The sequence below is a fragment of the Lissotriton helveticus genome, chromosome 1_2 (genome assembly GCF_964261635.1).
Source record: "Lissotriton helveticus chromosome 1_2, aLisHel1.1, whole genome shotgun sequence".
In the NCBI taxonomy this organism is placed as follows: Eukaryota; Metazoa; Chordata; class Amphibia; order Caudata; family Salamandridae; genus Lissotriton; species Lissotriton helveticus.
The window spans coordinates 91,399,156-91,425,908 of record NC_136058.1 but is presented as its reverse complement, the minus strand read 5'-3'; the positions used below and the strand labels follow the sequence as shown (position 1 = coordinate 91,425,908).

The following is a 26,753-nucleotide window of genomic DNA, read 5'->3' as shown; positions in this document are numbered from 1 at the left end:
CGTTATGAACCTTTAGGTAGTGCTTTTCTTCATGAGGTCTGGTCGCTTCCATACACATACAGATGTTTCAAAGATGATCAAGAAGTTTATCTGAATGGAGAGGAATGCACTGAGACGCCAGATCATTCACTAATGTGTAGGCACATACAGTTACACGGTTCATGCAACAAACACCGACCAAATATGGCTTGCGTGTTGCAAGGCACGCCAGTTCCTGCTATCATCCCCACGTTCAAGTTGTTGGAAAATGGTAGTTATTTGATGCTCAATAATGAAGATTGTTCTGAGTTAATTAAAAGTATTCCTTTTATCGTAACAGTAAGTGAACGGGTTATTTGCTGCAGAAATGTTCTATTTCCTCCCACACATGAACATAGGGAGTTTTCAATCTGGCCACAAATACCAACCTTGGGAGAGATTTCAACGGCATGGCAAGAATAAGAGCTCTTTTGTCTCAGAGAGAGGTGGCCTTGAGTTCGGCCCGTGAAACTTTCGTGCTTCACATAGCGAACACCCGTACAGAGGTGCAGACCCTTTTCAATTCAGATTTGCCTTTCAATTTCAGCAAGATGGTTCGGACTATCTTTAACGCATCCTCCACAAAGGCCCTGGCGCACTTTTTTAAAGTTGTTACCAGTGGTCTCGTGACTTCATTTGAGAAAATCTTTGGAGTCATCCCTGCTTTCTTTCATTCTATTTTCTCCACTCTGCTTCGTGGATTGGCATTTTTACTTGCATTACCAGCGGACGCTCTTGTGCTTTTTTACATTTTTAAATATGGATGTCCCTCCTATGCAACCTCCCACCCTGCAGCTGCTGACACTGTTCCGCAATCGCATGCTAGAATATTATGGCACAATGCCGTTGGCGATATTAAGCACGGCATATGGATTATCTTTTCGATTCTCCTACTTCACCTGTGTCCAGCCTGTATTTCACTGCCTGACCTGTGATTTCGATTGGGCCATTGATTTGTGTCTCTGCGGACCGGTTTCTCCTGACGTCGACTTTAATCAGCTGATGACTCCTATCATTACTCACGAGTTGGTTTGTCCTGGCGAAAGGATTATGGCTGTGGCATTGATGCATGGACTAATTGGTCCCTGGAATTTACTGGAGGCAGCACAGTCTTTCTTGGAACAGAGCTTTCTTGAAAACCCACCGAGCTGTCCTCTGATGGTGATAGAGGATCCGGTGCTGGGAGAGCACGTATGTTCTTTTCCGCTTTTAAATTGGATGGCTGAACTGTTTTCGGATGAAGACGGTGACTTCCTATTGGAGGCTGTTGCAGCTTATTTTGCATACACAGTTATGTCATAGACCTTTTTCATGTTTGATATGCTGAGTACTAGCATTTCATTGACAATTCATTGACTTATTTGTCAAGTTTTTATTATTTACCTTGCCTATTGGCTTAAGACTCGATAAAGTACTTGGCTGTTTTATTTTTCTTTAGCATTAAATTTTCCTAGTTTTTAATGCTTTACCTTGCGGACCGTCCACATATAAACTTGCAATCTGCTCTCATGAGATGGCACTTCTATTATCTTATTCAGTTCGTTTCCGGATCATGGGGAGGTGTCATCTAGGTCCTGGATATCTTTACACCGTGTTAAGTTAGCATGGGCTCATTACCGGTTTAAACGCCATTTTTCCTTTTTTGCAACTTCTGCACACGACACTTAGTTGTTGCTTTAGCTTTCCACCTAGTAGTTCATCGTGGTTTACATGAGAATAATATGTTATTGCTCTACTATCTGCTTTGCTTGTTAAACTATATCTGTACAGCGAGTGCTAAAGTTTCAAGAACAACACGATACAGAATTGTTATGAGGTCTGATCTCCACGACTTCATACTCATAACATAAGTGCAACTTCTGCCAATTCTGGGCATGAGGCGGGTTTTATATTGCTTTGCCGAACACACATACACAACAGTTGATGCGGTTCACATGAAGAGAGAGCTGGTGTATGCTGATGTGATTCCTTCAAATCTAAGACACTAAAGTATGGGCACGCCCTAAACCAACACAAAGAGACCTTCTTAGCAAATAATATAATATGTGTATTAGGGAGGGTGAGATATAAGCAGCCGCGGGCCGTGGAGGGAGTTACGGTGAGGCAGGGAGGCGGGGAGGGGGAGAAGCAGGGTGGAGCCCTCTCTACCCTGCCCCTCCCCCTCCCTGCCTCCCTGCCCCACCGTAACTCCCTCCACGGCCCGCGGCTGCTTATAAGTGTTGCTAACTCTTATTCATTTACAGCATGTTAACATACTGTCACCATTCGCTTTTTATGTACTAGTAACTATGCTGGTAATTTTGCTACTGATAATATGTGTACTTGTATTCTCCACCCTGCTTCTCCCCCTCCCCGCCTCCCTGCCTCACCGTAACTCCCTCCACGGCCCGCGGCTGCTTATAAGTGTTGCTAACTCTTATTCATTTACAGCATGTTAACATACTGTCACCATTCGCTTTTTATGTACTAGTAACTATGCTGGTAATTTTGCTACTGATAATATGTGTACTTGTATTATCTAAGATACTACGCCTGAGAAGACGGCATTAGTAAATAAACATTTCAAATACACATGTGTTCTTCTTAACTCCATGTTCTTGTTTCTAAGAAATATATAACGACCGACTGTTCATGAGTTCCACGTATCCTGAGGTACTATAAGTTCATATTCTGGATTGTCTAAACATTGAGAGTTTGTTATATCCAATGTGACACTGTACCTAGCTTGCTAAGGAGTTTTTGATTACTAACGTGAGTTTTGGGACACCCTAATTCGCCGAGGTTCCAATCCTCTGTCCACAGTTCTGTGTGAGAACAGAAACCCTGCGACAGGGGCACCCCCGACCCTTGCTGGAGCTTCATCACACTTGCGATACAACTCCAGCAATGCGCCACCTTTACGGCACAGATACATCACGCATCTGTGCTGTTTTTGCCCCATGATGCGCCGCATTGTAAATGCAGCACACCATAGGTGACGGAACAGCGGCACAGAATGACTAACACATCCCTGGTGATGCGCCAGTCATCATAAATGTATCCCTATGCTTCTTATCTTGTTAGAGATGAACCGCCATATGTATCATCAAAGTGTTTTGCATTTCCTAAATAGCGAACTTTAAGGAATAAATAGCGATTCTTTACCATTCCTAGTTTGCGATTAGCTATTTGCTAATTACAAATTACCCATTCATTTCCTTCATTTCCATAGGGCGGTTGGACTCACTTTTAGCTCGAACGGCTGAATGGATTTCCACGAAACTTGGCAAAATTGTAGGGACTGGTAGCCCGATGTGCCTTTGCTATGTCTCAAGATATATGCTCCAGTGGTTTTTACGAAAATTAACTTTGAAAAATATATATTGGGCTACATTGGCCTATATATATGTTGGAGCCCAAATGTAGCCCAATGTAGCCCAATGAAGCCCAATGTAGCCCAATGTAGCCCAAAGATGGCCGCCAGACACACAAAAAAACAAATGTAGCCCAAATATCAGCCAGATGTAGCCCAACTATAGCCCAGTGACAGAATGACCAATCCGCTTCGCAAACCTCCGTTACGCGAAGCGGAGCGCTGTTACAGATATATATCTTTTTTTGAACGTTAATTTCTCAAAATCCACTGGAGCACATATATTGAGACCTAGCAAAGGCACATCAGGCTACCAGTCCCTAATATTTTGCCAAGTTTCGTGCAAATCCATTCAGCCGTTCGATTATTATTATTTTTTTTTTTGCCCCGCGGGGCCCTTTTAAAACCTCCACATCAAACCTAGGGGGTCAGCGAGGATCTACTATGCCCCCTTATGGTTATTTCCCCCTTTGTTTTGGCCTCCTCTTGTCTCTCGATCCTACCGAGAGACAAGATGGCGGCCGCTACGGACTTTTTGGAATGTTGACAGACGCCAGAGAACCAATCAGCTTCGCTTCACAAAGCTCCGTTGCGCGAAAAGTACGCGTCCTGGGACGCTGCCCGGTCCGCTGTTACAGATATATATCTTTTTTTAAACGTTAATTTCTCAAAATCCACTGGAGCACATATATTGAGACCTACAAAAGGCACATCGGGCTACCAGTCCCTACAATTTTGCCAAGTTTCGTGCAAATCCATTCAGCCGTTCGGGCTAAAAGTGAGGCCAACCGCCCTATGGAAAACTCAATGTTAAAAACACGTTTTGGGACCCCCCTTTTTTCTCGGCCCCCCCTTGACGAACCCCCCCCAAATTTTCAAGGGCTGCTCAGAAACAAAATGTGCCATTTTCCTGAAAATTTCAGCCAATTCCGTCCACAAACGCCAAAGTTATTAGACATAGAATTTTCAAAAATCCCATACAGAAAAAATCCTAACTATATATACCTACTGGCGACCGCCAGTAGGTAATATATATATATATATATATATATATATATATATATCCACCATCCCACTCCAATTAAGAAGACACCTACTCGAGGAAGTCAGGTATGGCTTTCTTTAATGTCTCGGGTCTCGCTCGACCCCCTGGTAAGAGAGACGCGTTTCGCCTTCACAGAAGGCTTTCTCAATCTAAATGGCGCCAAACACCTTTGAATATAAATAGCCCTTCCCCCCCCTTAAGGCAATGGTAAACATAAAAGAAATACTGATATGTTTAAAGCATGCATTGTTAAAAGCTTTCAGCAATGTAAATATACACATTTCAAACACCCTATCGAGGAATGCGACTGGTGAAATACCACAATGAAATTATAAAAAATTATTAAACGCAAAGTGCGGTAAATGGTAACAAATTGTAGCATAATGTACCACCAGATTGTGTAGTTCCTGAAATAAACATACAGCATGCCAGCCTATGGGTGGACAGTTAACCTGTTTTAAGAATGGCGCCAACCTCTCTGAAAAGTAAGCCCTTCATACAACAAATAATGAAATCCAAATGTAAAAAGTCATGCTGCATTTGTCCTGCACGCTTTAAAGCCGAGACCTTTTCGAGCCTGCAGTATTAATTCTGTTATTAACAGGCCCCTTGGCTCTTTGACCTGTGAGCTGGAAATGCGGTAAAAATATTGCTGTGTGCCCGGATACAATCACTTCGATATCCGTTTCAACACAAACGGCCTTGAGATTGAGGTGAATGTCTTTACACCGCTGAGCCAATTAACACGTGTGTGCACAGTCGCAGCTTAAATGCCAGCCTCCCGGTTGTAATGTTCTGCTCAGGGCCTGGTAACATAAATTGGAGACCACACATGGACTGCAGTAGTGGTCAGTACAATGCCTGCCACACCCAGGGCCCCGGGCTTTTTATTAACTTTGCAACGTGCCCTCCGTACTAAGGTCGGGCCAAACTAACTGTCCCACGCCCGTGGGGGGGGGCGGAGCCCCAAGGCTATGCTGGTTGAGGGCCACAATGGTTGCGCCTAAACAGCGCAACATTACATTCCTCCTTTACCCTGAAGTGAAAACATCAAAATTAACATAACATGACTATCAAAATATTTAACAGTCTCTGGAAATTGCAGGGATACAGAAGGAACAGTCTTACTTTTCTGTAGCTGGGAGTACAACTCGAACTCTTTCACCATCTGCATCGGGCCACAAAGTCTCGGTATCTCTGGGATGGTTTCGGGCAGGGGCGCAGATCGTACCTGCTTTGGCTGCGCTCGCCTGCTGGAGTTTGAACCAGTTCATCGGAGTTATTTGGCCCCGTTGCTTCTCGGTGGCTTTGGGCCGCGGGTGATTCCAGTCCATTTTGGGCCAGAGGGGCTGAATCTATTCTCGTGCGTTCCTCTTCCTCGCTCGGGTTATCTTCTTCCGCTGGCCCTCGAGGGCCTTGGGTCGGTTCTGAGAAAAACTCTGCAGGGTCGGGGAACTCGTTGCTCTCTCCACCTACGATTTTCTTGAAGAATGATACGTTTCTTGTAACTCTCTCTCTACCTCTTGCCGCCATGATCATGGTGCCATTAACGTTGATGACAGTCCAGGGGTCTAGCTCGAATGGGAGGCGGAATTTCCCGCCTGGATGGCGGTCTTTCACGAGCACTCGGTCGCCTACTTGGATGGGGCTGTCTGCAGCTCTCCTTCTCCGGGATGCTTCTCTGTTGGACTTTGTTCGCTGCTCCGCGGATCGGTTGCACGGAGCTGGGGACGATGCCCACAGAGGGTGGTGTGGGATAGAGTCTGTGACAGCCCTATTGAAGCATAGACGGCTTGGAGGGACCCCCGTGGTACAGTGGGGTGTCAGTCTGTGTTCTCGTAGGAATTGGTAAAGGGCTAACTCTAAGTTTTGGCCATCTGTCACTGCGATTTGGACAGTCTTGTTCAACCTCCTCATCAGCCTCTCAACTTCCCCGTTGGCTTGAGGCCACCTTGGGGTTATTTTCCGATGTTTGATGCGGTGTGATTGTAGATATTCCGCTAGCTCGCAACCATTAAAAGGGGGGCCATTGTCTGTGCGTAGTTCTTCTATGAGGCCATGGGTAGCGATGATCTTTTCTAGCTTGGGAATCACCTCAGAGGCTGCGGTGGAGGGCAGGATCTCGATTTCGGGGTATCTTGAAAAGTCATCCACTACCACAAACATGTATTTCCCGCCGGGAAGGCTGCCAAAATCAGCGCTAGCGCGCACCCATGGGGATGTCGGTCCCTCCTCTGTGATCACGGGCGCGTGAGGGTTGGGTAGGATGGTTGCTTGGCACACAGGGCACCGCTGGACGACTTCTTCCACTATCTTGTCGAGCCCGGGGAACCAGAGCTTGCTTCGAAGTCGGTTTTTGGATTTTACAATGCCCTGGTGTGCGCCATGGGCCAGGAGGGCAGCTTGCTGTGTAAGTTTGTCAGGCAGCACCAGGCGAGGGCCTCTTAGGAGACATCCTTCCGGAGAGATGGACAGCTCGCCTCAGACTTGGAGTGCTCTCAGGGTCGCTTGAGCGCTCAGGGTACGGAAGGATGCTGGACTCTGGAGTGGCTTCCAGTTTCCTGACTTGATGGCCTGGATGGCGATCTGTAAGCAGTCGTCGTCTTTGGTGGCTTGCGTCACATCTTCTATGGAGATCGGCAGGGGTCTTGATCTTTCCACAATCATCCTAACGTATTCTTGGGTGGCATCGGCTTCAGCAGCTTCCACTTCAGTGACCGGGCGGGCGTGCCTCGACAGGTAGTCGGCCGGGTTTCGGGTGCCGGGCCGGTATTCCACGGAGAAGTGGAATTCTTGTAGTTGGAGCACCCACTTCTCGATGCGAGGGGGGGGCCGCGAAGATGAGCCTTTGAAGAGTGGTACAAGGGGTTTGTGGTCCGTAATGACGACGAACGGGTGTCCGTACAGATAGATGTGGAAATGCCGGCACCCCCACAAGATGGCTATGGCCTCCCTCTCGATCTGCGAGTATCGTTGCTCTGTTGCCGTGAGGGTCCTACTCGCATACGCCACTGGTGCCCATTCTCCGCATGCTTGTTGTTGAGTCAGGACGGCTCCCAGACCGGTCGGGCTTGCATCCACCACGAGCTGTGATTCGTTGCGAGGGTCGAAGTAGGCCAGGGTCGTGTCCGCAGAGAGAGCTGCTTTGGTTTTCTGGAAGGATTCTTGCTGTTCGGGCCCCCACTCCCAAGTGGCTGTAGATTTCGTGAGGTCACGGAGGGGGCCGGTGAGGTCCGACAGATCCTTGATGAACCTCCCGCAGTATGTGACCATCCCAAGAAAACTGCGGACAGCAGTCACAGAGGTTGGGGCGGGAGCTTCGTGGATGTCTTTGACCTTGTCAGGGTCCGGTCCTACTCCTTGGTCTGAAAATTTGTAGCCAAAGAAGCTGATGTCTTTTCGTAAGAACTCACACTTTTCCCTGTGGAGGGTTAGACCTCGCTCTTGTAGTCTGGTAAAGACAGCTTGGAGCCGCCGGATGTGTTCATCCAGGGTCGGGGCGTGGACCAGGATGTCGTCGCTTACGTTCAACACACCGTCCAACCCTTGCAGGACATTCTGAATAATGTTCTGAAACACCTCTGCGGCGCTCGATATCCCGAAGTTGAGCCAGGTATATCTCCACAGGCCTGCGTGGGTGGAGAACGTAGTGATCGGGCGTGAGTCTGGGTGTAACGGAATTTGGTGGTATCCTGATCTCAGGTCCATCTTAGAAAACCACTTTGAGCCTGATAGCTCTCCAATGATGTCGTCTATGGTTGGCGTCAGGTGGCGCTCACGCTTAATAGCAAGGTTGGGGATGCGCATGTCAACGCAAATCCGCACTGCGTCGGGTTGCTTCGGTTTCTTGGCTGCCACAATGGGCGACACCCATGGGGTGGGCCCGCTCAACCGTTCAATGATTCCAGCTCTTTCGAGTACCCGCAGTTCTGCCGCCACCTTGGGTCGTAGGTGAAACGCGATGCGTCGGTGCCGGAGAGCCACTGGGGCGACCGATTGGTCTATGTGGAGACGGATGGCAGGCCCTCTCAAACAGCCAATCCCTTCAAACAGTGAGGTGTGTTCAAGCACGAGATGGTCGAGGCTGTGGGCCTGGACGTTGAGCGCAAAGTGTATGAGTCCCAGGTCTTGAGCTGTTCGGCATCCGAGTAGGAATCCGGATCCCTCTTGCGACACATAGACCTTGGTGTGCAGGCGAGCAGAATCGTGCGATAGTGATGTTCGGAAGACTCCGCACAGGCGTAGGGGCCGACTGGTGCCGTAGGCGTATACATGTACTCTGGTTGGATGGAGCACTGGTGGAGTGTCTAATGTTCGGTACACGCTGGCCGCCATGAGATTGATCGTTGCTCCGGTGTCAATCAGGGCCGCCACAGCTTGATCGTGCACGTTGACTGTGCACATGGGTTCCGTGGAGGGTGTTGCTGCCAGGGTGTTGAGCATTCGCACAACGTGGACGGATGCTTCGTCGCCGTCATCATCGTCCATGTCGCTGCTGGTGGATGTGTTGTGCTGTGGTTCGAGCTGTCTCATTCTCCTGGGTGAGCCACCCTGCTTTTTCCTCTGTGTAGATAGGCATACACTTGCGAAATGGTTGGCCTTTCCACAGGCGCTGCAGATTTTCCATGTGGTGGACATGCTCCATTGTGAGGTGTTGCCCCTCCGCACCATGCACAGGCGCGCTCGTGGGAGGAAGTAGTAGGGATTGGCCTCCCCCGTCGTGGTTGTCTCGAGTGTTTCGGTGGCATTGGTTTTGATGGCGCACACAGGCTCCACTTTGACTGCGACTGCGGGTTTTGGCTCCATGTGCGCAGCTCTGGCTTTCGATAGTTCTTTGGATCGCCCTAACGCCAGGATGTCGCGCATGGACATGTTATCTGTTTCCAGGACTCGTTCCCGCAGTTTCGAGGAAGCGCAACCTTGAATGAACTAGGCGCGGATTTCGTCGTCCGACATCCGGGAGGGTGCACGTGCTGGCCAGCTTCTTTAGTCTCGCATAGAAGACATCCACTGACTCTTCGGGGAGTTGGCGGGCTTGGCGGAGCAGGAATCGTTCATAGTCCGCACTGGCGAATGGTTCGAAGTACTCTGTGATGGCGTCGCGTAGCGTGGCGTAGTTCCGGGGTGGACCACCTTCCGCTACGTCCTTCGAAATGTCGTGGATTGCTTCGCCGCCCAGGTGTAATAGCATCGCGCGCCTCCGTTCAACCGCGACGTCCGCCGCCACGAAGTAGTTCTCCAGGCGTTCCACCCATTTCTTCCAACGAGCCGCCTGTGATGGTGGCGTGCCCGTGACAGCGAAAGGCTCGAGCGGGGGCACAGCGGCTGCGGCCATTGGCAGAGGTGGAAGGGGTTGTCGGCTGGGCTAGCTGGGTCACCAGAGGGCCAGGGGCACTGGAATGTGCAGGGGTGGATTCCCAGGGTCCTGCAGGGTCCAAAGCAGCGTTTGCACGCGAGATGCGTGAGGATCGGCAGGTCGGCACACGCGAGATGCGTGGGAGCCAGTAGGGGCCGCAGCGTTGCACGCAGGAAGCGTGAGGAACAGCGCCTGCTCGGCGCACGTGGCAGGCCCAACGGCACAGCGTACAGGCGCGCGGCCGGAGAGGAGAGCGGGTGCTAGCAGAGGCGGTGGAGGCGCCGGGGGCAGCGAAGGCACGCACCTGAGGCCTGCGAGGTCGTCAGGGTGGAGAGGCGGGGCCGGTGACAGCAGGCCTCCGTCGCAGGAAGCGACCGCTCCCCGAGCGCCTGAGGGCTGCGGAGGGTCTCGCTGGACGGGGACACCAGGCGGTGCACAGCAGGGGAGCCTCCGGTAAGGTCGTCCGCCGGGTGGAGGGTGCAGGCACCGACAGGGGCGCTGGGCGCGCCGTAGGGGACAGACAGCAGGGCAGCAGCAGCGGGCTCGGGATGGACCGAGCAGCGGAGCTTTGCACGCGATGGGGTGGCGAGACCACCTCGTCGCCAGTGTAATGTTCTGCTCAGGGCCTGGTAACATAAATTGGAGACCACACATGAACTGCAGTAGTGGTCAGTACAATGCCTGCCAGGGCCCCGGGCTTTTTATTAACTTTGCAACGTGCCCTCCATACTAACGTCGGGCCAAACTAACTGTCCCACGCTCGTGGGGGGGGGCGGAGCCCCAAGGCTATGCTGGTTGAGGGCCACAATGGTTGCGCCTAAACATCGCAACATTACACCGGTGAACACTGTTATCCCGAAAGGACTACCTCTCACATAATGCTGCTTGGCCGTTTGGGAAAAAGTCACATATGTTAGGGCACCCTTCCAAACATCCGCAAACAGCCTTCAACATAACGAAATCAGGACACTTCAGTATATTTAAATAGCAGCAGGCAAAGTAATTTACCCGAGAATTGTCTCGCTGTTGGTGGGAACTAGCAGCACTAAATAAATGTTTGAAAAATGGGCATAAACATATATATATATATATTCTTCAACTCGCTTACCACTTCCATTGCATTTAGAAAAACTAGAGTGGACCCAGGTTTCGTGCAATGTTATTTTATTCATAGCCAGCTCTGCCATAACGCGTTTCGGGCGATCCCGCCCTTGATCACATGACAACTCTGACATTTTTCTCCGCCTTATAAAGTGCAAGTGCAATTGGAAATTTCATGGACATGGAAAACATACTGAAAGTATGTAAATCGTTTGGTCACAAAATAGAAACATAAATGTTGTTTAGTGGCCAAAATAAATAACCTGATGAGCCGGGTACACAGATATAAAGATATATAAAAAATACATATTAATATCAACTTAAATGCCTGTACCACATCATCAAGGTCCAAGCATTGTCCCACTCGTGAAACTGTGTAAAGTGCATACCCAATCGTGCAAAAAATGTAAATGTATATGCAAAACATAAACAAATATCCCATTATATCACTTAAACAGTTTCTGGTTCCAGCATAGCATAGACCGTGAAGCAGCTAATTTAAAGTGTCCCGTTTTGGTAAACACATTTGGAAATCCGATTCTTATAGTGTGTTCTTGTATCATACTTAAAGACCCTATGACTACAGATAAGAATGTATCATACATCATCAATTTTTAAAGTGCATATGTGCTAAGGACAAATTCATATACAGTACAAACAATGAATAAATAGTTGATCCCTCAGAAAATCATTTTATATAAATAGAAGCATATATATATATATATATATATATATATATATATATATATATATATATATATATATATATATATATATATATATACATACATCACAACTCATAATAATAATCCACATTTGTATAGCGCACAATCACCCGTTAGGGTCTCTAGGCGCTGGGGGGCCGTCGGGAAGATTAAGCAAGCTATTGCCCAGAGTCACATGGTGCTGGGCTAACCTGCCGCCGGAGCCGGGGATCGAACCCTGATCCCCAGATTCCAGCGTCAGTCGCCCTGGCCGCGGGGCCACACCTCTCCCTAATATATGAAATTGGAAGTAATGAAAGTGGAAGTTGTCTGGGAGGAAATTCTCGAAGTGCTGGACAATGCCTCCATATGCAAAGTAGAAAACGTCCTTAGAGTGTAAGAAACATATTCATCTCGCATGGAGGGATGAGGACAGAAAAGTAAGACAGAGCAAGCTGAGGACAGCAACTTATCTATCATATGCTTCATCTCTCATCCGTCGAGAGAGTGCCTGTCTTATTGAGCTCTGCACCATGTTCTGACTAGGGCGGTCCCAACTGGTGCTTGTTCGCCTTTGGTAGCATGGGAAGAGCTTGTGGCTCCTACTGAACCTTTTGGCCAAGAAGGTGCAGCTGGAATCTGGGCCTTATAAATACTTTATAGTTTTTCTCAGGTTGCAACCGTGATTTTTCTCCCACTTCTTTCCTTGTTAATTAGAAGCATTTCTACAGTAGGCAATATCCGTGCCTTTAGAAAAAGTCATGGTTTCTACTCATGCCAGCAATTCCCTTTCTTGCCCAGTCGGCATCATTTTACTCATTTAACAGCAACTCTGCCTTGAGAATTTGGCCATATGAGTTACAGGTATTCTCGGATAACCCTCCTTTTATGGTGTATGAGCACACACTACCTCACTGTCTATCTGGCTAGGATAGTGCTGTTAAGCTGTCTACATGCTGTAGTTCGAACTATAATTACAATGTACAGACCCATCGCTCACACCGCCTCCTCCATCACACTGCTGGATGCAGAACCCCAAAATAAGATGAGCACCTCTCTAGTCATTCATACATGACACCAAACACTTCCCACATAGGATCATAACAAATACAATAATCTACCAACAATGCACTTGTCCATTATATAGTGTGCTACCCATTTGAAAATGAGCTACCTGCCCCTATGTGGGCCGCTGAAGTGCAATACAAATGCTACAATACAATATTATATACAGAACATATTTAAAAGCACAAATAGAAATTCAAATGATAGAAAATGCACAACATACAATAAAACCACTGTATAAAACAATATGACTGTAAATCTAGGACCCCTGGCTATGTACACTACAAACCAACGACTAACAATAACACACTCCTGACATGAAAAACACATTATTACAACAAATGAAGTTACTGCCTGTGAGGTTAAACAAGGTTTGCAAATAAAAGATGATTGCAATCACACTCGCAATGATCCGTACATTTCAGCCTGCAGGTTTGTGAGAAAGTCATCCTTTTTGGCTTGATCACCCCCATTTTGTGACTGATACTGTTGGTTGATACTGGTCTGCATAAAGCAATACTGGGATCAAACGATGTTGAATCCGAGGCATATCTGTACCACCCTCAATAAGGGCATTCCTCAGATTGTTTATATTTAGGGTGCTTCCCTATCCACAGAGGGCACAAATCTGTTGCCTGCATGTCACAATATGCGCTTTGCAGCAAGCACATTACCCTCTATGCCACCTTATAATTAAACCTGGACAAAACGCAGAACTCTCCCGGAACTGCATTAACCACCAGAGTTATCCTACCATTATTTTAATCCTCTAAAAATTGCTGGGCACACAAAGATCTCTGTAGCAGGTGTCTTAACCCTGGGCGTTGTCTCATAATGCAGCCTCTTTGTGACCAATTAAGCCACAACAGGTCTACTGTCACATTAGTCTTTGTTCCTATTGTCTTTGCAACATAATTTAAAAAAAAAGTATAAGTCGACATTTCGACTCCACTTTACATGACTCCTCCCCTCTTGACTCCACCACTTATCTGCCACACCATGACCCCCAATTTATGGGTTCCCCAAGTATTTTTTACAGTTCGAGCACTGAACCCAGCACAAATTTCATGCCGTCAATAAATTGTCACGACAGGCATAGATGATCGTAACACCTGTTATTTGTAATAATGTGGCGACTATCTGTGAACCACCATGACTTTGGCAGCAATCACTATATAAATCAAAATTTGGGATCTATGCCCTTCCCTGAGAGCAGACTGAGTCAGTGTCCGTACATGTGTCCACTTGTAAAGCTCTCCTGGGTGATGCTGGAGTCTCTTGATGCTGTGGAGGGTCCAGGTGGCCCCAGGGTGCATGTCATGTTTGTGACGGCATCTCTCTATAAGATGCAAATACTGTGACTCTTGAGCAAGTTGCTCTGTGGAATAAATGTCCAATTTGAGCATTCCTGTGGACTGTCTCTTTCACTGCTCGGGTCCAGTGTCTCCTAGGAGCCCCGGGATGCAACAAGTGCCAGCAGAAAGGGGGGGCGGGGGTGAAGAGAAGCACACACCACAGGAGCAGGGCTGTTCTGCTGGCCGGGGCCCACTGCGGGCAACGAGTCCTGGGCAGTGCAACGCCGGTCATCCCTTCAGAGCATGAAGGGCTTTCTGATGAGTGCTGTTCAAGTGCAAATAGTACATCTGTGCCTCTCATGGAGCCGTGCAGCCCTCTGATCCAGAGCAAGGATGTCCCTTCGAAGTTCAGAAGGACCAGCACCACCACCACCACCATCAGCCCTGCACGCCTACTGGAAAGCACAGCGGTTCCATTGCAAATACGTTGCCTCCTGTAACAAGACGCTCCAAGGACACATTTCAAGGCCACCCCGGATAGACTGCTCCAGGCTTACTTAAAAACAAACACATCAGGTACAACAAAGAAGTGGGCACTACAGTGTTAATGTCTTCAGCTCTAGTTAGAGGCTACGCTAAATGCATGGTACTGTTACCAAGTTTTTAAACAATAACTAAGTGTGCCTGCGAGTTGGTACCAATCACCTACGCGGTGGAACACTTAAATTCCTGAATCTTGAAGCGTACAGGGCTGTGTGGCCCCGCCCCTGTCTTCTCACCATTGGTTAAAACATGACACCTCTCTCCAGTTGTGAACGGGTCAGCCAGCCTATGTTTTCAAGTCTCGCTCATAGTTGAGCCTATGCGCTGCTTGGATATGTAGTGAGAGCTACTCTGTCCATGCAAAACTCTTCACCCTTATGAACACACTGTGAAACAAACAAAAACACGAAAAGAACCAATATTATGTGATTGAAAATACTTGATCTCTTATTCTTCTTTTGCCAACGCGTGGAATGTTTGGCAGCTGTTCTCTCAGCAGAAGACTAGTAAAAGCTCAATGTGCCAGAATCCCTAGCAGCTGTTCCTATCGCATCCCTCCCAGATTTGCTCAGAGTAACTGTTGCTAGACCAGCACTTCAGAAAGTTGCTTTGGAAATACCGGGGCAGCTATTGGGTAGCAAACCGCCTCTTATAGAGGCACCACGGATACTTTGCTTTTATACATCGTTTAAAGAAATAATCCACCAGCAAAATGGGGATGAAGCCAGCAGCCCGTTCAAATACGGGGAACATCCCCTCAGAGGGAGCCTAGAAGAGCAGGGCTCATTCTCTTCCATCTCCGGCTGTGATGGCTGACTCGTGTTTGAGCGATGTGGTGCTTAGGCTGTCAGTGGAATCACTGCAGGTGGTCCCCGGGTTGATGGCAGCTGAGGTAGTCGTGGGAGTGGTGCTCGGAGTCATCGCGGGTGCCCTGCTCTGTTTATCTGTGTTTCTGCCCCTCTTCAACAAGTGGCATGGTTACGCCTTAAATGCCTGCTGTCTGCTGCCTAGGCAGCCGCAACATTATCAAATAATTGTTGAAAAATATAGTGCGGCCATGACAAAGCTGTGTTCACGCCACAGGACCAATTTATTGAAAAAAGATTGCGCCAGCAAACGATAAGTGAGTCAAATAGTAAGGCGACCTGTAACAGGGCCAGTCACCACAATCTGAAAAACATACCCAAAGATGAGACAAACGCCAATGTTCTACCAATAAAAATAAAGTAATTCCAAAAGGCACAGGAAGAAACAAATGGAAAGTGGTGGGTGTGGTCCTAACACCCCGAGTAGATACAGCAAGCCTCGCAAAGCTGCACATGCGCGCTGCTAGGCTCGACCTAAAAACCAATAGTCCAAAAGCTTGTGTGAAATCTCAAAACTAATTCAATGCAATTTAGTTCGAGAAAAATGTGATGGATTAGCCTACACATCAGATAGGCGTAAATAGTAATGTCGCGATACAAAAGGGGATGATGGACGGAGCGTTTTGAGCAAATCAAACACTCACCCCCAGTCAACTGATCTGGGTTTAATCCATCACCATTCTTTAGCCCACTCAGCCACCCCATTTCAGACATGGCTATATGCAAATCAGTCTGACCCTGTGCCTTATGGGAACAGTCCAGCCCAAACTGCCAAGCCATGTCTTCCATGGACCGGAAACAAGCATCCTGGGACCGGTTTCGGATTCATAATCCTCATCCGCCTGGCTATCTTGAATTCAGTGGCCAAGTGAGCAAGGGACTCACGTCTGAGCATACCCTGCCACACTTAGGGCGAACAAAGCGATACAAAGGGGATGATGGACGGAGCGTTTGAGCAAATCAAACACTCACCCCCAGTCAACTGATCTGGGTTTAATCCATCACCATTCTTTAGCCCACTCAGCCACCCCATTTCAGACATGGCTATATGCAAATCAGTCTGACCCTGTGCCTTATGGGAACAGTCCAGCCCGAACTGCCAAGCCATGTCTTCCATGGACCGGAAACCAGCATCCTGGGACCGGTTTCGGATTCATAATGCTCATCAGCCAGGCTATCTTGAATCCAGTGGCCAAGTGAGCAAGGGACTCACGTCTGAGCATACCCTGCCACACTTAGGGTGAACAAAGCGATACAAATAAATAGTAAATAGTAATGTCACCACATATAACTGCTATGGGGAAATTCAGGAGTTTTTTTAATGTAATAAATAAAATTGAGATGCATATTTACAGTATCTGTTATTAAAAATCTGCTATATCAGAAGACCAGAACCTTGTTTAAGAGTACAAATAGCCAGGTGAGAGATGATACGAAGCAGGCAGCCACAATAACAAATGAATTGTCAGGCTCCTACTTCATGCTCAATTGGCCTTAAATACTAGCGCCACCCACTCTGCCCCAGAAGTGCACCCCTAACCCTGAAATGAGGGATCCCCAAAGTTTGTTGTGTGGTTTTCAATTTCCATTGCCTCATGCTCTGCAATTTCTCTACTCGTAATCCGGTACCTGTGCCGTGCCAGATCATGACTCTGCTTTGTGATAAGTTGTAGACCCACTTATAGAACAATATAAATATATTATTGCATCTAATTAGGTGTAAAATGGCAATTATATAAATGATAGCATTTAATAGAGCCCAAGCACCAATAATGCACCCTGGACCTAGCAACAGACAGATGGCCTGGTAGTGAATGTATGCACTAGTCCAGTAATGGCCTCCTCGAAGGAATAGTAAAGCATTAAATGAGGCAGAAATAATTATACAAAGTAGGCCCTTACAAACCTGAAGGTGTCAGAATCGTTAGTCACTGAGGGAGCAACTGAAGATGCCAGAGCAAGGTAGTGTAACACAGTAGTTAAATACCTTTTGTATAAAATGTTCTCACTAAGTGAAAACAGTCACTAACTCTCAATAAAATGAGCCACAACTTTTGCATGTAGATGGAGCATTGTCAATTGTGTAAAGTTTTATTTTTTTATTTTTATTATTTTCATTACCAGCATTGGCGAAAAACTCAGGTTGATTACAGTCATAATATAACATTAGTGCACATTCCCATATCAGCAATACAATCATCATGTGTACATTCTCTTTTAGATATTTCGATTCTACAATCAATCCCTCCATATATACCCTGTTACCCTCTTTATTGTTCCTCCTGCGAACTGTCTTCATTACTCTCCGGCGGGGGCTCACATATGTCTCCCCTGAACTTATTCCACGGTCTCCACACCTTGCTCCACTTCTGGGGGCAGCCCGATCAATAAATACTGTCCTTTCAGCCACCATAGCCATGTCCATATCCTTGCACCACACGGCCAAAGATGGCACCTCCGCCGCCCCCACTTCTGCGCTACATTGCGTTTAGCTACCATTAACCCCAGCGTGGCCAAGGACTGGGCCTGATGAGTAAGGTCATTCGGTTCCAACATGTTTAATAAGCACCTCTTTGGTTCCGGCACTAACAACACCCCTTCAGTCTGTGATATTGTTCTCATTACTTTCTTCCAGTAGTCAGCGATTTTGGGGCAGTGCCATATGGTATGATAGAAGGTACCTTCCTCCCTGCAACCTCTAAGGCAATATGGGTGTGATGTTCTGCCCATCTTGCATAGAGTGTATCTAGTGTAGTAGGTGCGATGCAGGATTTTAAGCTGTATTAGTCCGAGTCGCGAGGGTATGCCTACCTCTCTTGGCAAGGCCAGCGCCTCCTGCCACTCTGTGTCATCAAGGTCGCCTAAGTCGCGCGTCCATTTGTCCCTGAGTGATACCGTGGGTTCCGGGAGGTTATAACTAATTTCCGATAAGTGAATGACGTAGCCCGCTTTTGCATGCAGTCCGTCAGGTTGAGTAAAGTTTTTAAAGGGAAGCTAATCGTCACTTGCTGCAGGCTTCCATGATTTTGTAGTGCTTAAAACAGAAGACGCAGTGAGAAAAACATGGTCGAGAGGTAACAAATCTGCAGGAAAACCAGCAGGTTCATATACATTACAAACAAATTGGTGGACTATTTTTTTTTTTCCAGCCAAAGGTCACAATAAAACCAAAAACATTAAAATCATCATAAATGTCAAATTCTAAAAATGCTTACATTTATTTATTACTGCCATTACTCGATCATTATAACAACTAAAATCTGTACTCTATTTCGCTAATGACAAGCAAGTAACAATGCACAGATTATCCAAATAAGAGATTAAATAGTTACTTGTATAACCAAAATATTTCAAAACTTCTACTATACTACTATAGAACTAAAAGTCTTATTACCTAGAGTACTACCTAGTACAGAAAGGTGCTGCAAAAATAAAACTACCCCAACAGCCCTGGCTCGCATGAATTAAAATCGGTCTCAAATTGGGCGGTCAAAATCTTCGTGGTCCAGATATAAGAAAGGACTGTGTGGTAATTCTCAGGCTGATCAGTCCGATAACACAATGTTAAGGCGTCTGTATAGTCAAGTACATTTAATGTATTGAATATGGGAAAGAGACCATTTTGTACTGAGAGTTGTTACCATGGAGCTACCAAATGTAGCTAATATCACATATGTTGAAGAGGCTGAAACAGTGTTGTTTACCTCTGGCACAACTGCAAAATGGCAGCTGCGACTAAATTTAGAGGGAAGACTGGGAAGAAACATGCATTTAGTAGCTGTCTCACTCAGAGTACTAGCATTGTAGATTGAGCACCTTCCCACTTGCAAATGCTTGTTTTTAGAGCTGAGGTGTGTTTATTTTTGCGGGCCCTCACTTACCGCACTGTGAGGAGGAGCTCCAGCCACAGGTGACTATCTTCTACGGGACAAGGCCATGCCACTTGGGGCTGATATTTTTGAGCATCAGACTTTGCTCCAGTCATAGAGATACATTTGTTTACTGATTATTAACCTCTAGCATCTGTGTCCAGAATTCATCTCTGCCCCTCACCCCTGTGCATCCTGTTCTCCTCAACCTGAACATTCTATCCTCTTCTCTGTTTTTCAGTGCACCATTGCTTTGTTGCTAGGTTCACATGCAATCATAGGTACAAGTAAGCATTAACAATAAAACAAGATAATATTTATGCATGTAATTTTTTTGTGCATGAATTGCATGCTTCAGAACGATATTGGAAGTGCTCCAGATTAGACACCTGATCAAATCCGGTACAAAGGGTGATCCTACAGAACTCTTCTGTCTAAGGTTGCAGGCCTGCCATGGATGGGTCCCCTCCAGCAGACGATGGAGGTATGCACTTGCCTACACTTTCACTCCTTCGCCTCTCTCTGAAAACAGTTAACCAGTGAAGCATATTGTGCAAATTGCTGGTTTTTTGTGTGTTTTTTTTGGTGAAGTGGAAAACTTAGCACTGCTACTGAATCATTAACCAGCACAGGCGCCCTGGTATATATGAGTATTCACTTTTAGAACTCCTCCGTTACATGTCCGTGTTAGTGTACTTTGAGAGGATCAGTAGTTGAACAAGTGTCAGGCACTTCCGGTCAACCAAGAGTAGCAGGACCCAGAGGTGACTTGAATATTTCAAATGAAGGTGGTATGTCCCATGTTATCCGAGCACCATACCATGGGCATTGAGGGCCGCCATGTTGGATGGGTGGTTATGAATTTTGTTCTAAGTATTGAACTTTCAAAGTTTATTATGTGTGCCATGTGTGGCTCAGTTGTTGTCTGTGTTATATCGTGTCAGTTTGTATCATCTACTGACGTCACATGATACAACACAAAGACTACTCCTTGCCTTTTGCTAAGTTTGTGTATTGTGTACAGGAGATGTGTTACATTGTGAAAGGAGGGAGATCTGCTATATTTATTATTAACCAGGACTAGCATCCTTGTTATGTGAGCGTTCACTTTTAGTACTCATGAGTTTCATGTTCCTTGTTGGAGTGTTTACTTTCAACACAGGAGTCTGGCATCTTGTGGTGCTGGCCTAAGGCCGCCTGACCCCTTGTTCCTGGAAATAAACATTGCTTCAAATCAGTTACAATGCGTCTGCTTGATTTGTTGCCACAACACACTAGTCCTTGAGGTCTGTGTGGGGATTATTTGTGATGTGCAAAACCCTGAGATGTATCTAGTATATTAATAGTGACACTGCTATCTAGAACCCACTACCATGTAAAACCTTTTAACTGGGCATTGTTATTAGCATCCAGGAGAAGTCCTAGTAGGTGCTACTAGAAAATTATTATATCCAATATGTCACATTATCATTCGTTGTGATTTAAAGATTTGTAGCTCAGTGTGCTATGGTGTTGTCATGATGAATTTCCATCTTTGTGTTACAGAGGCGGGTGTCTTGGCGACACAGTACATTAAGGAAGGCCAGGCTGTGCCAGACCATTTGATCACACGCGTGATGCTGTCGGAGTTGGAAAAAATACCAAGTCAGCCCTGGCTCCTGGATGGTAAGTCCACAAAAAGCGGTGTTCAGTCTGCACTGGGGTCTTTGTGTTCTGTAAAGTGCAACAGAAAAGCATTGTAAAAGCAAAGGTTTTGCACAACCAGTCAGAACAGTCCCAGCACCAGCCGCTTTTGCAGTGTGTGACTTTGATTTAGTGTGGCTTCTTTGGTTGACTCTATTAATTGGACTAGAATTTTGTTTTTGTGCCTGAGCAGAACATAATACTTGAAACTTCTCCCGTCCTGAATCTATTTCCCTCTGCTTACATTTTTGTATTTTATGTTTTAAGCAGGAAAAATACACAACTTCTCAGTAAATTTAATAGACAGACCGACATGAGCTCTTGCTCGTTGACCAAAGACATATACCTGCTCTCCATAAGTGACAGGCACACCCATTCAAGGTCTAGCTCTAATGCATGTCACAACACAACATGGATTCTGCCTATTTTAAGCTTGGAAAGAAAGCGAATGTTATTCAATAAACATTCCAAGGGAAAACATCAACTTTGTGTCATGAAAAATAAGAGCGGCCAACTCCAATCGGAGGCAGTTCTGCCTGTGTCTGTGATCAGTAACTTTTCCTCTGAAATTGGCTCCGTTTTATAACCTGCATGGTCAGGGACTCGACTTCAGAATATAGCTGACTTCTGGTGCAACCGAAAGCTTAGGCTCCCAGGAGAGCTGGTGGGATGAGTTGCTGGTTAGCACTATACATGTCACAGGTGCATCAAAAAAAGAACCACAACTGAGCAATAAGGACCAACATCTTCCAACAGCCTTATCATTTGTTTTAATTATGTTTTTTTTTTTGCAGGCCGCGTTTTCTCTTCCTTGATTTATAGTTAAGCCATAAACCTATTAAACATCTACATGAAGGGTTACACCCATAGCAGCGAGTAACGAGGAGTATGTGCAAGCAGAGAGGTAGCTGGGGAGCGGTTTCATTGATTAATGCATTTAGTGATTTTGCAGGATTCTAAAGTGAGACGGGTCCTTTATCTCTGAGCCTCTGAACACTGTAAAAACACTGTGGAATTCTAAACCTTCCTATGGTTTAGGGGGTTTCACGGGACGTGGCAATCGGATGTACGACCATTCGATTTTGTAGGTTTCATATTGCGTTTTTATTTTTTTGTGGCTCGCAAAATGGAATGTACTAATGTGTCTCAGACACATTAATGATTCCCAATGGAGGTCGCAAATAACCTGCCTCATCGATGTTTATGAGGCAGGTCGCAATTTGCGACCCATTGGAAATGAGCAATAACACATGGATGGTGACCTGCTGGGGATCGCTGAAAACCATATTTGTGTTTGCATTTTAAATAAAGCAACTTTATTTTTTCAAATACAGCCCATTTTCCTTTAAGAAAAACAAGATGTGTTCACAAAGAAAAAAATTTAACGTTTTCTTTTAATTTTTTTAAGCGCAGGCGGTGCTCTGTGGGACCACTGCCTGCTCTTAAAAAATATTTTCGCTGCCAAACACAAACGGGAAGAGGTCCTCTGGGGACCATTTCATGTTTGTGACTGGCTTACCACCAATTTGAAAATGGTGGTAACTGCGATTGTTTTGAGACCGCATTTCAAGTCGCAAAACAATCATACAGCCCCCCCCGGCAACTCGCTATTCAGAAAGGACTCTTCCTAATAGCGACTTGCAAACCCTATTTTGTGAGTCGTAGTAGGTTACCAACTCACAAAATAGGGTTTGTAAATGCTACAACCCTTTATAGCAGTCGCAAATGGCCAGATTATACCTTTGAAACCACTAAAACGATTGTACATTTGGCCCTAAGTGATGTAAATCTGTAAGTCTTTTGACAGGAACGAGAAGGAAATACAATTATTTCCAGAAAAGTTTTCGATACACCCAAGAAAGATCAATATGTACATTTAAATTGGTAGCTGCTATTATGTAAACCAAGACCTGATTAGTATTGCCTTTATGCCCTGTCTGTAATTGAGGTAGAAGCGTTCATCTTCGTATGCTGCAGTAGTCAGGTGGGACCATATGGCAACTGGGTGGGGTGTGTGAGTCAGCAGGAGAGAGACATGTAGTTTTCTCTAAAATGATCTTATTGGAACTTGAAGAAGGAAGAAAATAGTATGTGTTAACTTTTTAATCACAGATTTTTTTTTTTTTTTTTTGCATGCAGTGACCCTTTTCTCGATTTAAGGTGTTTCAGTGTCTTTTCTGGGTGTCTTCTTGAACTAGGCAGTCATATAACCAGAGGTGGTCAGTTCAGTGGCTGCACTTGGCATCCCGCCCACAAACACCCCCTAGGTATATAGACTGAAACCATGTGCAATGGTCTCCAAGTTGCAGGGTCTGCTTTTTGGAAAGGCCCTGCAGTTAAGAACCCTTCCCAAAACCCAAATAAGCAAAGCTTTCAGTCATATCCCGTGAGCTCTGCATATAAAGCACATACATTTAAACCCTGCATTTAAGACTCCTCCATCCACAGGTCATTGTTCTTCTCTTTTGACTATGCCCTGAACCTTTCTGTGATTGCATTACTCCTCATAACTGCCATATTCCAATGTTCTTCAGCTCCTGCATCATAACTACAACTTTGATTCAACTGAATTTTTATTTAATGAAAGGCTAAAGTGGAGCTATAGGTGATGGAGGTAATAAAATTTTAACTTGTGTAAAAAATGTTTTTTATTTAAAAACAAAAAAACACACCTGAATTTGCCTGTTATATGTAATGGACATAAGTATAACTTGCACCACCATAGAGTTCAAATGTCATCAGTGATGTAATAAGTGAGGTCCTAAGGTGTTCATCACAGCAGTCCAAGTTATACTTAGGTCAATTACATATAACTGGTAAATGCCAGTTATTTTTTTTTAAAGACGTACTGCTTTTTCAGTGAATTTCTTATTTGAAAGGTTAAAATCTTATGACCTTTCTCATGTATAATTCGACTTTAACCTTCATTTTTTCAGTGGATTTCTATGTTTAAAAAAAATGTTTTTGTGTAAAGTAATATGTTACAATATTTTTGCTGCCTATCCCCTGCCTGTTGCAAAAGAAACAATTGATGGACGGAATGCTGGACAATGCAAACATTCACCCCCTGTCACAAGGGCCCTGTTCCTTGTGGGAACGTCCAGCCCGAACTGCCTCCCCACTTACGACGACATATGCAAAAGAAACATTTGATGGACAAAATGCTGGACAATGCAAACATTTACCCCCAGTCACAAGGATCTGGGTTTAATCCATCATTTTTTTTGCTCCCCAACTCCACCCCAGTTTGGACCCAGCCATATGCAAATCAGTCTTGACTCTCTTCCTTGTGGGAACAGTCCAGCCCGAACTGCCAAGCCAGGTCCTCCCTGGACCGGAAACCAGCATCCTGGGACTGGTTTCAAGGCATCAAGGCTAACAATTGCTTAAAGTTAATCTCTGACAAAACGGAGGTTCTAATTTTCGGCAAGCTACATCCGGTATGGTCCCCTACTTGATGGCCAACGGAACTGGGACCAGCGCCCCCCCGGTATCGAAACTAAGAAATCTAGGGGTCATTTTCGATGACAAACTGACCTTTTCATCACATGCGAATACCATTGTCTCGTCATCTTTCTACACTCTCAGAATGATTAAAAAAATCCTACCCTTTCTTCCATCAAGTGCAGGAAAAACCCTGGTCAGCTCCCTAGTAATGTCTAAAATGGACTATTGCAACGGCCTGTTCATCAACGCTCAGAAAAAGATCACCAACAAACTGCAGATGGTGCAGAATGCAGCCGCTAGATTAATAACAGGCACCCCCAAGTATCAATCAATCTCATCGGTAGTTCGAAAACTTCACTGGCTATCTATACCAAGCCGCATTAAATTCAAAGCTCTCTGCATCGCCTTCAAGGCCATTCACAATACCGGACCCGACTTCCTGAAGAAGGCCTTCTGTGTTTACGCGCCTAACAGAACCTTACGTTCTTCAACGGCCAACCTCCTGACGGTCCCTCACAAAAAAAAGTGTCCTGGGTTGACAAACGATTCACTGTCGCCACTGCCAAATTATGGAATACCCCGCCTCAGCATATTAAACCCAGCCCAACCCTACCCGCTTTCACGAAACTGATAAAAACCTGGCTTTTCAACCAATAAGCACTACACCACTGGCTAGATTCTCTTCACAGTCCTCCGCGCCGAGACACCCAAGGGTATTTGCGCGCTCTACAAATCGCTTAAATAAATAAATCCTCCTTCATCAGCCAGGCTAGCTTGAATCCAGTGCTGTACGTCTGGGCATACCCTTCCCTCATCCCCCGCCTGATGCCAGGCCCTGTGCCCAACCCCCTTGGATGACTAACCTCTCAACGCACACAGCCTTTGCCCATGCTTTGGAGCCTGGTCAGCAGCCACAACCCCAATGAGCCACCAATCAGCCACCACATATATTATTTTATTTATTTATTTATTCTAGTCATGCCGAAGTCCCACTAGACCAAAAGCTGCGCTGGGTGAAGCAACAAGCCTAAAATTTGTTTTCAGTTTTTGTCCTTGAGAAGCAGTTTAGTCCTTCTGGGAACCACCCACTCACCCGCTCGGGCATCTAGGTATGTGTACCGTGCCACCTTCTGTGTGCTTTTTAAAAATATTTTGAGGACTATGGATCCAAGGCCGGAGTCCCTGTAATGGCAGCCACTACATTTTTATGGTGCAGCAGCCTTTCATAGCATTTGTTTTGGAGCTTTTATCCCGCAAGATTCCACAGCTGCAGATCTCCGTAACAGATTTACACCAAATCACAAACACACTTTCTGGGTAAACATCTAAATGTCTGCCAAATTTTGTGTCATTCTTTAAGCAGTTTTTTCTGTATTATCTATTTTTTTCCTTTAAAAGCGAATGAGACAAATCTTATTTTGGGGACCTCCCTCCCTTTTTTTCCTAGGCTCTCACACCGAACCTTTCCAGGAAGGACCTGAAGTGGATGAATTTTTTTTTCTGCTAAGTTTTGTGAAATGGCGCAAAAGCTATTGGCTCAACAAAAAAAGCTTTTCCTGTGTAATCTCTAACTCGTGTATAACCACACATATGCACTAACTGAGGCAGAACCTAACCTGCTGGTTAGACTGTATGAGCTGCACTTCTTACAGCGACTCCTTTGGAAAATCATTTATTTTGATGATAAACACATATAGTCAAGTTGCATCATACTTAAAATGATCATACTTAAGAGACATAGAATTAGCAAAGTATTGATTTGTAATTGCCTTTACGCAGTGCTACTGACCCCCGCCTAGGTGCGGAAGTGCTTTTGCGGCTGCGTAGCAAGCTACTCCATGAATGTTTTGAGGATGGAAGACCCTGTCGGTCACATGGCTTACCTGAGCAGTGTAGAGGATGTGTGTGCACTGCTCAATTTGAGCTGGTGTTTGCTGGTGCTCGACTCTGGCACTTAGGGCCTGATCTACGAACATTAAGAATAGCAATTTCCAAATAGTGATTTATTTATTAATTTTCCAGAATCACTATTAGCACATCCCTATTCTTAATGTATGAAACTTTTATTTTTTAACTAACAATTCCTAATGGGATGCAAAATCAACTGCCGTCATGAACATTAATGAGGTAGGTCTCAATTTGTACAACCCGTTTTACTTAAAGGAAAATTGGCTATGTTCTTTACAGAAAAAAATGTAACTTTCATGTTTAAAAATAGGCAGTGGTCAAAGGACCTCTTCCTGATCTTAAAAAAATGATTTTGTCAACATTCACAAAGGGTTCCCTAAGGGAACCCTTCCTATTAGTGAATGGGTTACCACTGCCTTTGAGGTGTCAGTAAACTGTTAATGTTTTGCGACCTCATGTTGATCACAAAACATTATTACATACCACTACAATTCAGTATTT

At 45.6% G+C, this 26,753-nt stretch overlaps 1 protein-coding gene and 1 long non-coding RNA gene across 2 annotated transcripts in view; one reads left to right on the top strand and one right to left on the bottom strand.

Annotated features, from left to right (window-relative positions):
- The window catches only part of AK4 (adenylate kinase 4), a 397,269-nt gene that overhangs the window by 96,287 nt on the left and 274,229 nt on the right, over positions 1-26,753 (top strand). Inside the window, exon 3 of the mRNA XM_078669051.1 lies at positions 20,760-20,879. Coding sequence (XP_078525177.1) covers positions 20,760-20,879 — 120 coding nt within the window. The remainder of the gene's footprint in view (positions 1-20,759; positions 20,880-26,753) is intronic.
- LOC144798285 (uncharacterized) overlaps positions 1-26,753 on the bottom strand; it is a 220,921-nt gene that overhangs the window by 80,708 nt on the left and 113,460 nt on the right. The window lies entirely within an intron of this gene.